The 16813-nt window shown below is 35.3% G+C and overlaps 1 protein-coding gene across 1 annotated transcript; it reads right to left on the bottom strand.

Annotated features, from left to right (window-relative positions):
• Positions 1-3450: 3450 nt before the first annotated feature.
• On the bottom strand, positions 3451-9369 carry LOC108990191 (potassium channel KAT1-like). The gene is made up of 11 exons (XM_018964076.2): positions 9085-9369; positions 8751-8966; positions 8459-8614; positions 8274-8331; positions 7694-8011; positions 5680-5919; positions 5454-5552; positions 5332-5364; positions 5062-5247; positions 4210-4954; positions 3451-3827 (listed from the first exon to the last, which is right to left on the bottom strand). Exons 1-11 carry the CDS (start codon positions 9267-9269, stop codon positions 3688-3690), a joined length of 2376 nt encoding a protein of 791 aa, XP_018819621.1. The 5' UTR covers positions 9270-9369; the 3' UTR covers positions 3451-3687.
• Positions 9370-16813: the final 7444 nt, after the last annotated feature.

Genomic DNA, 16813 nt, shown 5'->3' with positions numbered 1-16813 from the left:
TGACAGCCTACAACTCGTGACCGATTTGGTGACACCAAGAAACGGCCAATGTTCTCTCGAGTGAGGATCACGTTAAAGTTGGCAGAATTTGGGTTTTTCCTAACCCATCAATATATGAGGTCCAAACACTATATCTCTTCCTTGGTAAGAGTAACTTCAAAATCACGATCGTTGGGGAGCATGATGCCATAAGGCCCTCACTGGAAGCTCTTTGTGGCCGACCTCTCCCACAGGAACTCCCATCCAACTCTAGAAACAAAAAAGAACTTCTATCACAATTTTTGACGTGGGAATAACAAGGCTCCAAATGTACAAACCTATAGCCCGGCCCTGCATCTCTTAATTCAAGAGCCTCGTAAATTCCTTGGTTGTGGCAAGGAAGTCTATCTTTCTCATCACTATTATCACACTTGGATGCTTGGTGACATTCCTCATCTTTTTGCCTCCATAAACCATCATCAAGGTTAGCATGTATTCCACCATCCATTTTAAGATCAAATTCAAAATATAAGAAATGAGATACATTATCCAAAGCTTGGTTCACCAATTGATTTCCTCCTATTTCTTTTCCCCTTCCTCTGTCAAAGGGCCACAAGATTTGTTCCTCTATCACATAATATCCCCAAAGTTTTAGTAAATTTATCTCATACCACCCAAAAACACCCCTAAGTGGCAATATATCAAGCAACTGAGGTGCAATATTTACCCTTTCATCCAATTTATCACCACTCTTTGAAAGAGACTCCTGCCACTCAACAACCAGCAAACAAACAATAGTTATACTAATGGCCTTAAACTTAACAAGTTTCAACAACCTCTAAGTTTATATACAAGGAACTCAGGCTCACAACACTTTAAATTTTGGATCAGGTTATTCAAGGATGTGTCCCCTTCACAAATAAGGGATCCATTGAGAATCCCATTCAACACCTCAGAGCAAGTAAGGGAAGGGGCTTTTTTTTTTTTCAAAAACTCTACTGCAACCTGCTCAGGGAGCCCCACGTAACCGGTTGCATAACAAATTTTATTTTTTCTCACTCACTCATTTCGTTCCCTCTCTATCACTCTCTCAGTTTTTTCTTTCACTCATTTTCTCCTTCAAATTTTTTTTTTTTAATCTTTCTCTCCACTCTCTCATTTTCTCTTTACCCAACCAGATATAAAGCCATTTCTCTTTTTTTTTTAACAAGTTTTTTTACTTGAATTTCAATGCGATGGAGGTTAGCAGCGGGTTTGAATCTTTTGTGAGTGATGGGTTGTACGTAACATTTCTGAAACTTGAGAGAGAGAGAGTGTGTGTCTGAAACTTGAGCAAATTTTGCTTCTGTTCCAAGCAAAATCAAGGAGCTAGCGATGGGTTGTACGTAGCATTTCTGATATTGATTTGGTCCAAAATGACTCATTTTAATAACTTTCCACTTACTACGATGGGCATGCCGTTCTGATAAGTTTGAAAGAAAAGAAAAAATAATAAAACTCACCCCAGACTTCAAATATGGAGCTCACACCCTTCGCCCACCGTTTGCAAGTTTCTACGAGAGAGAAGTGTGGTGGCTTTTGGAGAGAGATACCGTGCGAGATAGAGAGTCAGTGGAATATAGAGATGAAAGTGGTGCAGTATGGTTAGAGGACTTGACCAGAGACCCCGAGAGAGAGAGACGGAGAGGTAAAGAGGCTGCGAAGCTCATGGAATTACCGATAAACATTCATCAAGTTTCTAAATTTTTATTGACAGACGGAAAAATGAAAGGGGAGAGAGAGAAAAAGGGAGGAAGAAACGATTAAAGTGGGACTCAATTTATCAGCCGGTTATACAACGGTTGTACTTAGCATTTCCCTTTTTTTATTGACTTCCATTTTCTTTTCAAACTAATAACCCCAAATTGAGAGTGGCTCTTTTTGGATTGGCTCTTTTAGTTCTTGGATTGTTTAATCGGTTTTGCAATTAGACATCCTGCAATCCTTTGGAAAATAAACAGATATGCCTCACAGCTCTATGGAAAGTCCATCCGCTGATTTTGTTTACAGACTGAGATGAAATGTATCCGCCCATGCTGGCTTGAGAATCTGTGGCCACCATAACCCTTTCCTTAAAACTAAAAGCAAGCGTAGCCTCCTTATGGAATCCATCAAATTCGATCTTGTATGGGAGCTCAAATGATGGGGATGCGGAAAACCCATTCCCGGAAAGCTCATTACCAACGTTAAAAAATGTAGAAGATGATTCAAGACCTCTTGTATCAAGCTTCATGATAATTATTTTGTATAAACCTGACAAGAGCTCACACATGGCCAAACAGGCCCAATATTCCCTAAACAAACACAGAAACAGAGATTGAGTGAAGCTTTCTGCCCATGGAGGATGCCATACGAGACATGACCATTTTTTAGGAATTCTTCCCATGGAGGAAATTTTCCTAGCGAAGGGTTGCTTCTCTTCTCTCTTGTAAACGTTCACAACCATGGGCTTGAATGGCCATTTGATTTTCTTCTGCGAAGGAATCTTACCCGTAGCTGCAATTTCAGCGCTCACGGCCTCCACGATGGTCGCCTTTTAAGTCCCCCATCCTGGTCAGGGTAGCAAAGTCAATGGTGAGGTCAAATAGAAAGGAGGAGCCACCTAGTTTCTGCTGAGCAGAGAGAATGAGAAGAAGCTCTAGATCGGCCTTGAGCAAAGAGTGGGAGGAGGCTTCCACCGTGGAACGTGGAACCTCCAAAATGCTCCACCTTGGGGCATAACAAGATCTGGCTGTCGAAGGTGAGGGAATAGCCAACGGTGGGTCGGCGAGGGGTGACGGCGGTGCCCATTATCCCTATGTCGTTCCATGCTCTGCGGGTTTGAGAGGGAGTGTGAATGCAATGCCAAGATCAAAAATCCACAACCCAGAAACTGATTCGTCCAAGAGTGAGGGTGAGGTGTGGAGAAACCGATTTTTGCTAAGTACAAGATTTAAGGGGAGGGAGGGAAGAGTAAATTCTTGCAACGGAACCTTCGTAAAATCACTCTCTTCATCCTCCTGCATCACAGTGACGTGGTCCTGCAACTGAACACTCTTTTCATCCTTCGTTGCATTTTCTTTGTCCTCATTCATGCTAACTTGGTCTTGCAACTCAACGAAGGATTCTGTAAAATCATTCGGCATTTCCTTTAATTGTTGCCGAAAGTGCTTGTAATTTGCATGCATTCGATCAACTAAATCTCTGAGCTGAAGCACTGATGCAAGAATTTGTTCTGGTAAATTTTCTTCCTGCAACTTGAACTTTGTCCCCTCCACCATAAAGGATCGTAGTGCTCTGATGTCAATTGTTAGAAACCTTGTAGTGGAATGAATTGTAATAAGAAGGATCTTGTAGAAAAAGTATCAGAAATTGTATTCATGAAATGAGAAACACAGAGGGACTGGTTCGAGGCAATCCCAACAGGAAGTTATTTTGGACAAAAATATAGACTAATTGCGACAAAATCACTCGCGAAAAAATGCTAATTTGTTGTAGTAGTGCCTCCGGAATTTTCTTTTACAATGCCAATCGATGATTCTCTTTCTCTGCTTACATTTCTTTTATATTCCAGTAACTGCCTATTCCAATAACTGCCTACTTGCCACTGTGTAAAATTACAAGAAGTAACACTACAGACGCAAAAAAGATACTACATTGCCTAGCTTTGAGTAACCATGATTAGGTCACTTAGCAATCCAATATTTCTCCATTAATCTCGTTATGAAGTAGAAACAGATGATCACCATCTCGAATGACATTTATGTCATCTATTTCTGCATTCTCCACGTTAATGACTTTTGCAGGTTTGTGTACTCCAAACTTCTCACCTGCAGTTTTACAAGACGCTAGGTAACCCTCAGGATAAATCTAGGGGAACAAACTACGCTTAAATGAGATTTAGTTTTCCTTCCAATTTTCGCTTCCTTTTCCTTTTCATTTTCCTTTTCTTTTCTGCCTTCTTAAATTTGTAATAAGCTTAAGAGTAATGATACATAAAGTGCACAAGTATCATGCAGTCGCTTTGAAAAATAGTGGGGTCTACTATTAAAAAATTAATTTTTTTCATGTGAGTTCCGTATTTATTCATTTTTTTCACAATAATTGTACAGCGCTTGCTTACTCACGACTGTAACTATCATTTCTATAAACTTAATTAGAATTCCCAATTTTCAGGTTAGTACGAGTATTTTTAATTCAAACAATGCTTACCTGCTATTTTGAGCAGATCCTCTATCGAATCAGGTAAGATTATTAGCTTTCCAAGTTGCCTCTGTAATGTACCATCAAGTTGAAGCCCCATATGGATGGTGATTCTCTTCTTCATTACTTTAGTCATGACTTCTGTGTCAATGGGAAAACTATATCTGCATGAGCAGGAGTTGGTGGGTTCTTTTCTTAAGTGGGAGTCGACAGATTGAGGACCAGTTTGCTTACTGTGTTTGCTTTGACTATACATGCTGTTGTCAGCCGATTCAGGCCCAATTAAATCTATTCTGTGCTCATCTGGTTTCCTTCTATTGTCATAACTTAGTAAAAGGTCAAATATGCTCTTGTTTCCTTGCTCTTCGGCTAGAGCTTTTGGTGTCCATCCTCTTGCATCTTGTTTGTTTACATTAGCACCTCCTTCCAGTAGAAGTTTGACCATCTCAAGATGCCCCCTGCGAACTGCAGCATGAAGAGCTGTTTGGCCATCCTCAGCCATCAAATTTACATCCATTGTGGATCTCTTAAAGACTTGACATTTGCCAGTTTCACTCTGCTCTATAGTCTCTGATCCTGTGCTATAAACATCCCTTGCTTCCTGCATTGATGAATAATCGTGTGAGTACTTATCTTGACATCCTGCAGGTGACAAGCTTCCTCCAATAGGTTCTCCATCAAGCCATTCTCTGGGGATCAGTTCTGGATCTTTATGTGCGTTTTCAAAGCCCAAGGTATCTCGACCCTTCATTTTCTGTTGAGTGCAGCATTGGTTCTCAATTATATGTTTCATGAAAGAATGGAAAAACTCATAATGGATACCTTTTTCCCCCTCTAGAGTATGAATAATGCTGTAACTACCTGGAAAAGATTGTTCATAATGATGTGCCTATCCTTGGAATTTGCTTGCATGACATTGATCAGTGAAGTTCTGTTGAGTCGCAGTATTTGACAAATCTCAGTCGTCCGAACCGTGAAAGGCTGCGGCCTATTCAATAAGACTCCAGACTCTCCGAACGAATCTCCTGCAATTGCCTTTCCAAGAACCTGCATAGTGGATGTTGGAATGTGATCTGTTTTATCTTTGTATTTCTGTTCAATATGAAATGTGTGTTATGGTTAACGACGTACTCTGTCGCGCCCATCGGTACGGCACAGGAAATGCTGCATCATTTTCGAACCAACATTATGTTAGTAGGCATTATTTAGGAAAAGTTGCATCCAGATTCCAAAATAAACGAAAATTAGCTCACCACCACGCCTGAGACCAGAATATAAAGATCTGTTGGAGCTTCATTCTGCAGAATTACATCTTCCTTGGGTGGAAAATACTCGGCCTCCATTTCTGAAACCTTTTTGTGAAACAGTATAGATTGACTTAGCATCTTTATGACCAATGCGCCATGAAAGAACTCCAAACTCATGGTTTACCCAATAATGATCTACTACTCGAGTTTAATAAGTCATGTGAACTTTTACCAATTGGAAAAGGAAGTCACGAGAAGCCCCTTGGAAGAGATGGACTTTCTGGACAATGGGGAAGAAGAGAAAGTCTGCGATGCTTGAGCGAATAGCTTTTGGTAGACCATTTAGGGTCCCTTGTTGATTCAATCCTTCTGTTTTGAACTTGAGACATATGTGTGACAGCATCTGATCCTGTATGCCGGGGGGCAACTGGTTTCGTGCTGCAAATTCTGAGGCAGCTCTCACTCTATCTCTCTGTAGAACCAAAGCATACTTCTTGATATTAGCATCCAGACCCCAAGGGAGAAAATAAAAATCACCTTTTTAAAGTTTTTTTCCAAATTTGAGACATAAATTCAGGCATCATGCTAGAGATAGAGACATTAAATGAGTTTTGCAATAGAGTAATGTTATATATAATCATAGAGTACGTAATCATTGTGTAATCGTTTTAAAAAAGAATTATCTATTATTAAAAAATTAATTTTTTTTTTCATATACATCCCGTATTTACTTATTTTTTAAAAAAAGATTATACAATATTTATATACTTTACGATTACAAATATCATTTCTCTTTTACGCAATATGAATTCTTATCCGTATAAGTTTTTTGGGCAGCATTAAATTAATGTTCAATAAGTAACTACAGGATTCACTCGGAGTCTCTATTTGTCGATCTCCCTCTAGAAGCTCTCGAGTTTGGACTCTTCTACTTAATTCCCTCAAGTTTGGATCAGATCCCTTCAAGTTCAAAAATCTTCAAGTTCTTATTTGAATTGAAGGTTTTAAACAAGAGAGAAACATATGCATGAAGTGGACTATGTAATATATATTATTTATTTAATGTTATCTAAAATATCTATACGAGTGATAATTAATATTGTAAATAGAGGTATAACCGGTCCAGTTCAGTTTAGTTTTAGACATATTTTAAAACCGAATCGATTTATATCGGTTTTAAGATTTAAAAAACCGATACCGCACCAGTTACATCCCTAAATCGGTACTTCCGATTTTACCAACTCCGATCTTATTTTTCCGATATATTATATATACTATATATATATAGGATTTTAAAATTTAATATTATTTTAATTAGTAATTTAGTGTATAATACAAGATTATTTTATATATAATATAAAAAAATCATATAAAAAGCATTTTATATAATATAAAAATTAAAATATATATTTAAATGAACCCGATCCAGTTCCGTGTTAGAAAAGAAAACCTGAACTCGGACCGACTTTGACCGATTTTGAAAAAAATAGAACCGATATTAAACTGGACCAATTTAAAACTAGACCGAACTAGAACGGAACCCCGGCCTGATTTACCGGTTGACCAATTTCTTTTTTCACCACTACTTGTAAGACTAGCTTCATGCTGTCCTTCTTTCTTCCACTTGACTCTTGAGGGCGTCAAAGTTCGGATAAAAACTTGAGCGGATCATTTTCCGTTCATGTTTGGTAGTTTTTATTCAAACTTGAAGAGATCATGTTCATGATCCGCCCCAAGACGCCATCGTCCTCTCTTAGAATAATGCATATCATGCATGTTTACAATTGTGTATTTAAGCACATATATAGTTATATATAATAAATATATATATATATATAATGTATAGATGCATGCATGTATTCCAATTTAAAGAACTGGACTGGAAGCGGCGGTACTAACAACGTAAAATCGCAAATATTATTCACGTGGTTTTTGAGTTGCTCCAGGAATTTAGCTTTCCCCATAAAATTGTCAGAAAGTCGGGGGTAGATAGGAAATCTTCCAAAAACAACTTTCGAGTTTTTCCCCCAAGAAATGGCCTGGGGCCTTTGGTGGTAATAGTACTACTGGTGTTTGGGGCTCATGATCATCACTCCGGCTTTAGCACCTAGTACTAGTAGCGTGTATATATATGCGTCATGTGTGCGTGTGTGAAGAATGAATATTAATTGAAGCGAGATATATAGATATATGGCAATAATAATATTAAAGAAGAGAGCAGATACAAGAAATTAAAGACCACATACGAAACATCGAGTGCGGCATGTCCAATGAACAACGAGGTTTGTCATGTTTCCAATGAGGTAAGCCGTCAATCCCAAGTTGAAGAGCATGTAGAAGATATCGAACAGCATCTCCCTGGGGTTTCCCGCATGAAAGTCCCCGTACCCAGTAGTTGTCAATGTCGTTATAGACCAGTATATTGAAGTTACATATCTTTCCCAAAGACCATCTTCTTTGAAATCTCGGTTTTTTTCCCCAATCCAGGTTCTACCTGGATCAGGGTATCTCGCTGCAATAAGATAGTTTATGCAGCCAGCAAGGTGTACAGTAAATAGGGTCACCTGGGATCCACATGAAATTGAATATATATCGAAGTTGCTTTTTAGATCATGACTTGGAAATTAATTAATAATTAAGGAATGAAAATTCTATACACTATATTGTCATTATATTTCATTCTATTATGTAAGATGTGGCATATTTATCACTATTGAATATTGATTATTTATTGAATAATTTTTTATTATTTAATAATTATAGTTAGATGAAAGTAAGATGAGAGTATGATGTATAACCATAATACCAAAACTTTTAGTGACTTACAGAAATGAGCTTTATGCACCTAGTCCAGAAATAATTGAATCGAATGTCCTTTTCAAGCCTGAAGAAATTATGGGGAAACTTTGCGTGTTAGTTTATTATATTGTGATTCTTCCACCTTGAGAATATATTGGGGATTCTGAAGAAACCAAAGGCAGAATATTGAACATGAAGATATATATATCGACCTTGCAAATAGGGAGCTGACTCGTCTGAGACGCCAGAGTCTGAGCATGTTGAGTAGTTTAAACCCAAGTTCGCCGCTATGATTTGTGAACAGAAGGCTGATTGGCTGAAACGGAGCGGTGGAACAGACATCGAAGATAAACCAGGTAGATATGTACCTGAATTGTTGGATTGGGATCATATATATGTAAGAAAGAAGCTAAGTGATTTCTCTTACAGAAGCAGAATCGTTGGTTTATGTAAAGCTAGCTGCGCGAATTAAGTCTACCACCAAAGGATGCAAAGATTGTTCACCTGACTGCAATTTTCTTGGGATCATCAACAAGAAGATAAGAGTGGCTGTCTAGATATGCAACAAAGAAGGTGAGAATAATGTCAATGGCAAAGAAGCCATTGACAATGTTGTCGAAGATGAAGAGTGCGTCTTGTTTGTAAGGCAGAAATGCAAACTCGAATGGGCAAATCCAGGCAAAATAAATGACTAAAACAACCAGTAACATCTCCCAAGCCCTGAAAACGAGGAATGATAAGACCGTGAGAAGCAGCAGCAGCAGCAGCTATGTAATTATGCAACGAAATATTAGAACGAACAAGCGATAATATTATTCCGGCAAAGGTCATGATCAACCTATAACGAGGACTGAAAGGCGACACTATGTATCTTCGAAGCTTAGTTGCCTGGTTAATTCTGGCACCAAGGGATGGTAAGAGATGATCACTGGAGATGAAGCTGCTACGGCCAGCACTCTCCATATGGAATTCAGCCACGCAGAACCGGTTGAAGAAGGTTTTTGCACCGGAAAACGACATCATGTACCTTTTTTTTTTTCGAGTTCCTCAAAGTCTACGTAGAGTAGATCATACCGTTAAAAAACTTCTGCCGGGGTTAGTGATTGATGATCCTCTTGGAACGGTTATAAATAGTGAGTTTTGTTGACTCTGGTGACACGTGTTAATGGCGTTTTTTTTTATGTTTTGTCGCTCTCTCTTGCTATGCTTGTGACAACTTTGGAACCATATGTATGTATGTTATGTATGTATGTATGTATTCATGCATGCAGGACGTAGTGCGCGTGTCATTAAAGTTTGTAGATGAAAGTTGTCAAAAGGTGAAACCGGAATTTTCCATTATATATGTTTGAACGAGAAAGGTAAACAATTAGCAGATGAAAGAAAGAAAATTGGGACAGTGGCAGACATGAGCTAGAGTTTCTGTAATGCAGTTGCAGAGACGATGAGTTCATGTCGAAGATCAGAGATATGAAAGAACAGCAGGACATGAGACAGAGAGCTGAGAAAACGGTATTAATGGTTTTTGTACTGATTGTGTTAATGGTGGTGGTGGTGGTGGGAAATCCATCATCTGTAAATGTGGAGGGAGGCGTGAATATCGATCGGTGCAGGAGGATCATAGAGAAGGATAGATGATGATGATGAGTTTGAGTGAGAATAATAGATGGTGTTTTCATTTCAAGTTAGTAATATTACTTAATATGGACCAGACAGCTAGCCATCATAGATCTACCGGGGAAGCCGGGCTTGATCGACTTATGGATGCCAGGTGGACCAATAACAGGTTTCTTTAGAGGCAGTGACACTTTTGGGAACATGCCCCACATGACTTGATAATTTCTAGAGAAGTATTTATCATTATTCCAATGCGATCTTTGGAGTACTGTTGGTGTCTGTCTATGTGATATATAACTTGAAAGAAAGAACAACACATGGAGTCTGAGCAGGCAAAGAAAAAGACATATATGCGCAGGAGTATTAACAGCAAATTTTGAATTTTTATGATATGAGCTGTATTAATTTACTCAGTTCATATTTCATAGTTCAGAAATCTTTGAACTCTGATGATCTGTACAAAACAAACTTCAAATTCATGAGTACTTCAGTTTGGTAGGGATTCAATTCTCATGAGCCTTGTGATCAGAAGTTGTTCGATCAGTACTGGTTGTGAACTTGTGAGACAAGAAGGATGTACGTACGTGGACAATACAGACAATCAATATTATATATATATATATATATATATATATATATTCTATAATATATAATCAGCCCCCACACGGTTAAAGGATGCTCTGCCTCATGAATTCTGTGAAGGGAAAACGAATGGTCATCTATCAAGTGCAACCTAATTTTTCGGTGTTAGTATCATTATCAAGTCAAACCCAATTCCCATTTATCTTGTTGCATTTTTTTTTTTTTTCCGTGTTCACAATCGGGAAGACTTTGGAATTAGGGGGAAGCTGGACTAGCCATGACGACGTTGGCTGTTGCATATAAATATATATATATATATATATATATTTATATAGTATAATTAATAATCAACTTTAGGCCTGATTTGATAATTTTTCATCTCATATAATCATTATAACTTTTTTAAATTTTCAGAGAGAGAGAAGGAAGGAAGATCAAAGTTGATCTTGTGATGGTTGGAAGGCCACGGGAAAACTTGTAGCTAGCTTTGGTGGTCCTGTACTTAAAATGATATATGGTTCATGATCCATGATCCATCATGATCATGAGATTGCCCCATGCAACTTTAATTCTTATAGTACTTCTCCATCGCGTGGTCCTTTATTTTGGTTACTGGTCTCGTGCTTCTTTGGAAAGTAGAGGGCTTACAAAGTATATATAATCTCATTAGGTCCCCCAGTTAATGTTGATGGATCGAATCTTCTGAGTCACATATAATATTATTAAGAGTCTTCAAGTACTTTTGGCATTTCCTGTCGAATAGAATGTGTTCAGATTACATATATATTCCAATTAAGTATCCGATCGAGTATTATAGTCAATGAAAATCATACATGATATATATATATAGATAGATATATATGTTTTGATATATAGCAGTACTTGAAATATATATATTTAATGGTCCATATCGACAATATGCATGAACTAACCCAGTATTGCAGATTAGTTTGAATTCCTCAACGTTTAGAACATGAAAAATGGGAGAAAAAATAGTTATGTAGGAAGCACGCAATATTTTAAGCTTTATAACTCGATCTTTGCTTCATACATAACTACGTACGTTCATCTTGTTTAGAATAAGTTTTACGTACAAATAAATTTACGTATTAAATTTACGTACAAATAATGTTATTGTCTTCATATTCTAAATTTAAATTAATATTATTTTTAATAAAATTTAATTTCTAACCAATCATATTAAATAAGTGCACATATTAGTGTGCAAAATCACTTGCAATTAAATTTTTTTCGTTTAGAATTTTACATGCAAACGTCAAAAATCAACATCATGTCTAGCTGGTTAATCATTTTTGTGGTATATGCATGCATGCAGGTTGCAGCCGTCCGCTTTCTTGACCACAAACAAAAACAGAGAGAAAATTAGTATCATTAATATATTCTATATATACATTGTACAAGAGATGAGATCATCTGAATTACGTATCCGTTTCATTTTGAATTAACATATATAGATAAAGAAAAATAATATTTGCAATCATGAGTGTGTAAACGTCGTGTAAACATTTTAAAAAAAATGAATAAATACGAGACTTACAAGAAAAAAAATTAATTTTTAATATTGAATCTACTTTTTTTAAAATAACTACACGACACTTATGCATTTCACGATTGTATTAATCATTACTCGTAGAGAAATAGGTTATATATAGATCAAGACCACACGTGTTTATGACCAAAACTCAAAAGATCAATATTCACGCATCCAGCTTAATTCTTGATCCTCGCATCTTTAATTTCTTTTTCCAATTGCTGGAGTTATATATACATTCTGCTTCTTCTCGAATCCTCTAATTAGAATATGAGGTCAAATATGTCAAAAACAAATCGCATGCATATGATAGAGTAACGCTAGATATAATCATACATTGGATAAACATCATGCATCACTAAAAAATAAAAAAAAATAAAAAAAAAAAAAAGTAGAGCTCATCATAAAAAAAATAAATTTTTTATGTGAATCACATGAGATTTTCCTTTCAAAGAAAATGCTAGGACTCAAACACCCTAAAAGTACTATAGTGTATAAATCATTTCCCTATTTGATATCTCAATTTCAGTTGGACAGTAAGGCTATAGCTTTATGAAAGGCTTTGACCAGATCGATTGTTAATATTCAAGAATATTACATAGCAATCTCCAAAATCAACCCGCGTGATTCCACTCCTCTCTTTTTCATTAACTAATTCGGTCGGTTTACCTAATTATTAGATTAGTAGATCATATCATGCCATGTTTATTTTTTATAGGCTAGCTATTATCATGCAATAATATAATTTAATTAAGGGTCGAAATTATCTTTCTCCCAAAAATAATGTAATTAAGAGATTAATCTAGAAAATTAATTAATTATATCATGTGAAATTTCGATAATTAGTGACCAAATTTTCACTATTTAATATGTAAGTCTTGTTGGGTACTATAGATCAAATAATATGGGAAACTTCAATTAAGCTTGATCATTTCATACATATTAATTGTACTACGTATAACGTACATGTGTCTCTAATTTTTTAACACAAAGTAAACATATCCGCATCTGAATAATTAATTTAATTATTGTAATTAATTAATAAAACTGAGGGCATGAGATGAGATCTAGCTGGCAACTTTCCCGACCACTTTCATGGTCTAGGCCCGACATCATGAGTTGGCCCAAATGTCTCACTAATAATTAAACTACTAGCTTTGTCCTACGTACTCGTGCAAACAAATTAGCTATGGCATGATATCTGCACTGCAAATTATTTTGTTTACAACATCATATATTGTGAGTCATCCATATATGATTCAAAACATGACTGCCGTTGATCAGCAAAGGGTTATCATATTTAATTTACATGATCTTCTAATAATTAAGAACATAATGCGATCGAGTAGTACTCCATGCCTAGTCAGTTGCATGCAGTATAATAAATAGAGTAATGCTACATGCAATTATGGAGTGCACAAGTATCGTGTAATCTCTTTGAAAAAAAGTAGAGTCCATGATTAAAAAATTATTATTTTTTCATATAGATCTCATATTTATTCACGACTGTAACTATCATTTTTTTAATAAATAAGAGCAATGTTACTTTCCATAATGGTTTTTGTCATCCTTGAACACACTTGATGATATGCGTGACATATTTCAAATTATTACTATTTATAATTACTTAAATAGCAATCGTTTGATCAAAATGTATCAGGTTATCAAGTATGTTTGAGGATGACAAAATTTGGAACAAAGAGAAACATTACAACTTATAATATATAGTGCACTTGTAGAAGACATGAGCGCCTGTCTTAGTAGGCTAAATGGCTTTTGTGATGAGCTAGAGAAGAAAAGAGAATATATGAACGTTCTTTTTTACGAACAAAAAAATAAAAGAATTAAAAAGAAAACGAAAATCATCCTTGAGCGAGCCATTCTATGCTTCATTTATTTTTTCATATAAAATGAAATAAGATTAATTAAAATTAAAAGTTGAATAAAATATCTTTTAAATATAATTTTTTAATATTATTTTTATTTTAAAATTTAAAAAAATTGAATTATTTATTTTATTTTATGTGAGAATTTAAAGAAATTATAATTATTAAATAAGATGAGATGCATTGAGAAGAACAATCGATCAAGACTAGCTGAGTCATGATCTTCTGACCTGATCTTCTCCAGCTGATGATCAGTCACAAGTGATGAGTGGAAACTTATACGGGACAAAAATATTGATCTGGCGCATCTCCATATTCCTCATCTTCTCCAGCTTTTGGGTATATATAAGGGCCAAGGCCAGCGGCCAGACAGTTCATGAGTGGTCCGTAAGCCATGTGCTTGATTCATTGATTAATATGAATTTAAGATTAATGTTCAAAATTAAAGAGTATCACTTATATTTTATTGACAAATGTTAGATTCACAAAAGTAAAATTCACAAACTAATATAGTTAAATATATACGTTAGATCTATTTTATACTAAAAAGAGTTTTACAATCTAATATACCTCAACAAATCTCATCAATTGGTAGGTTTTTTTTTTTTTTTTTTGAATTAATATTTTTGTGAACTAAACATTTTTTATTTGATTACATGGGGTTTGATAATTCTTTCGTAATTCATGCATTTATCAACACTACTATATATATATATAGATAAATTATTAATTATTAATAGGTCATTGATCAATTAAATTCAAAATAATTAGTAATTAATAAAATGTCAATTAGCTGTCTATTTGAAATGGAAGGAGTAATTTCTTGTCCTCATTTTTGGGTGAAGATACAACATGATCATGGATATATGTAATAACCAGTAGTACCGTACTTACAATATATATATATATATATATATATATATATATATATAATGCATATAATTAGGGAGGCCATGATGAATGTGACAAAAAATAAGAAAGTAACCCAAAGTGGGGTGCAGGCCGTAAAGTATATATATCTGATATTATTTCTATAACCAAGATTTGAGTATGCAGGGAATATAAGATATCTATTCATCCCCCACTTGTAAAAAGACTCACATGGAGTAAAAGGCATGCATGCAGGTACCTGAGTGGAGAACTGCAACTCAGGACGTATGTACCCCATTTGGCAAGCACGCATCCTGGTTAATTCAAACCATATCAAAACGTGCACACATACATAATATATATATATATATATATATATATATATATATATATATTATTCACTAGAAGTATTCTTTGATTTACCAAACAAAAAATCTTATAAAAATAAATTTATAAACTGAAGTAATTTGTTGTGGTATATCAGATTCTAAAGAAAATTCGGCAAATCGTATCTAATAATCAGATTAGTTAACTTTGATTTTATGAGATCTTGTTGTAAACCTAACGCTGTAAATCTTAAGTAGAGTTAAGAGTTTACCACTAACATGAGATGGAAGTGCTTTCTGGCACACCACTACATACATAATTTCATTCATGATGAGGAGATCAACACCCACCATGCACCTTGGTTTGTGCCCCCTTTATGCATATTTTGTAATGTCCAGTAGTCTGCTACGATTCTATGAAGGATATATATATATATATATATATATATATATATATATGAAAGATCAAGAACTTGTTATATATCTTGAACAACACGCACCCAGTTTACAGCTTGGTGCATGGTGGCAATAGTGGGCTAGCTCTAGAATGAGTGAAAAATAATAATAATAAAAGGGGGCTCGATCGGCTGCTAGACTAGCAAATATGAATGGTGGAAGATGCAATAATACTCTATGCCTACATGACGCAAGAAAGCAAAACATGACTTGGAGATCATTCTCTATCAGAGTTGACGCCAAAGTTTTCAAATCACAGAGAAAAATGGCCACAAGGAGATTAGGGAACTAATCCCTGCACATGATTGATGCAACCTCACCACTCATTCGCCCATCATGTCTCTTAATTCCACCATTATCTTTACTACCAAATCATATGAAATGGATCGATATAGATCAATACCAGGGGTTGGAAAGGCACCTTAATTTGTATGGAATATATAAATAAGCGAGTTTTTTTTTAGCTAACAATTTATTTATGTTGATTACGAGAAATTACAGAAGTTGAGAGTAAATCACAGAAATAATTTATAAGAAAAATTCAATCAAGTACTAAATTTGCTTTGTACTATGTTTTGTAATTGAGAAATGCTTTAGCCACAAAGAGATTTCATAAAAAATAAACACACGAACTGATGTGCCTTGATGTGGTACATTAAATTGTAAAGTTATTTTTATTATGAAGTAGATCTAACATATCATATGAAATCATGTTAATTTATACGTTTAATTTTATATAATCTATTTGTAGTTGTAGCATTTCTCTTTATAATTTGAGCCAAATGCCCAAAACTAAGTATATATATATATATATATATGTGTGTGTGTGTGTGTGTGTGTGTGTGATAGTTTTCAAACAGAGAACAGTGAGAATGCGCAACAATTTTGAGGTTACAATTAATGCATATAAACTGTGTATTTTGGTTGTTGGTTGCAGATGGAATGGACCAAAAACTAAGAGGATAGAAAGCGAGAGGGTCATAATAAGAGGAAATTGTTGCTGAAGATGGTAGAGGAGATCAGGATGAGGAACAAGCACTATAACAAAAATTAGTTTTTGTGATGATTTGTAAATTGTGACAGTGCCCAAACTGTCACAAAAAAAAAACATTTTCTATGACGGTTTGTGGAAACCGTCACTTAAGGTAGATGAGAAATTACATTACATTCGAACGTATACATATTCACGTTAGAACGTTCTCTGAATATTCGAACATGGAGGCTATTTATGTGCTAGCGTGAAAATTTTTTGCGCCAACATTCAAACGTTATTGATTC

The sequence above is a fragment of the Juglans regia genome, chromosome 4, assembly GCF_001411555.2.
Source record: "Juglans regia cultivar Chandler chromosome 4, Walnut 2.0, whole genome shotgun sequence".
Lineage (NCBI taxonomy): Eukaryota > Viridiplantae > Streptophyta > Magnoliopsida > Fagales > Juglandaceae > Juglans > Juglans regia.
Note: the sequence above shows the minus strand (reverse complement) of the source record. Positions and strands in the feature narration are given on the sequence as shown.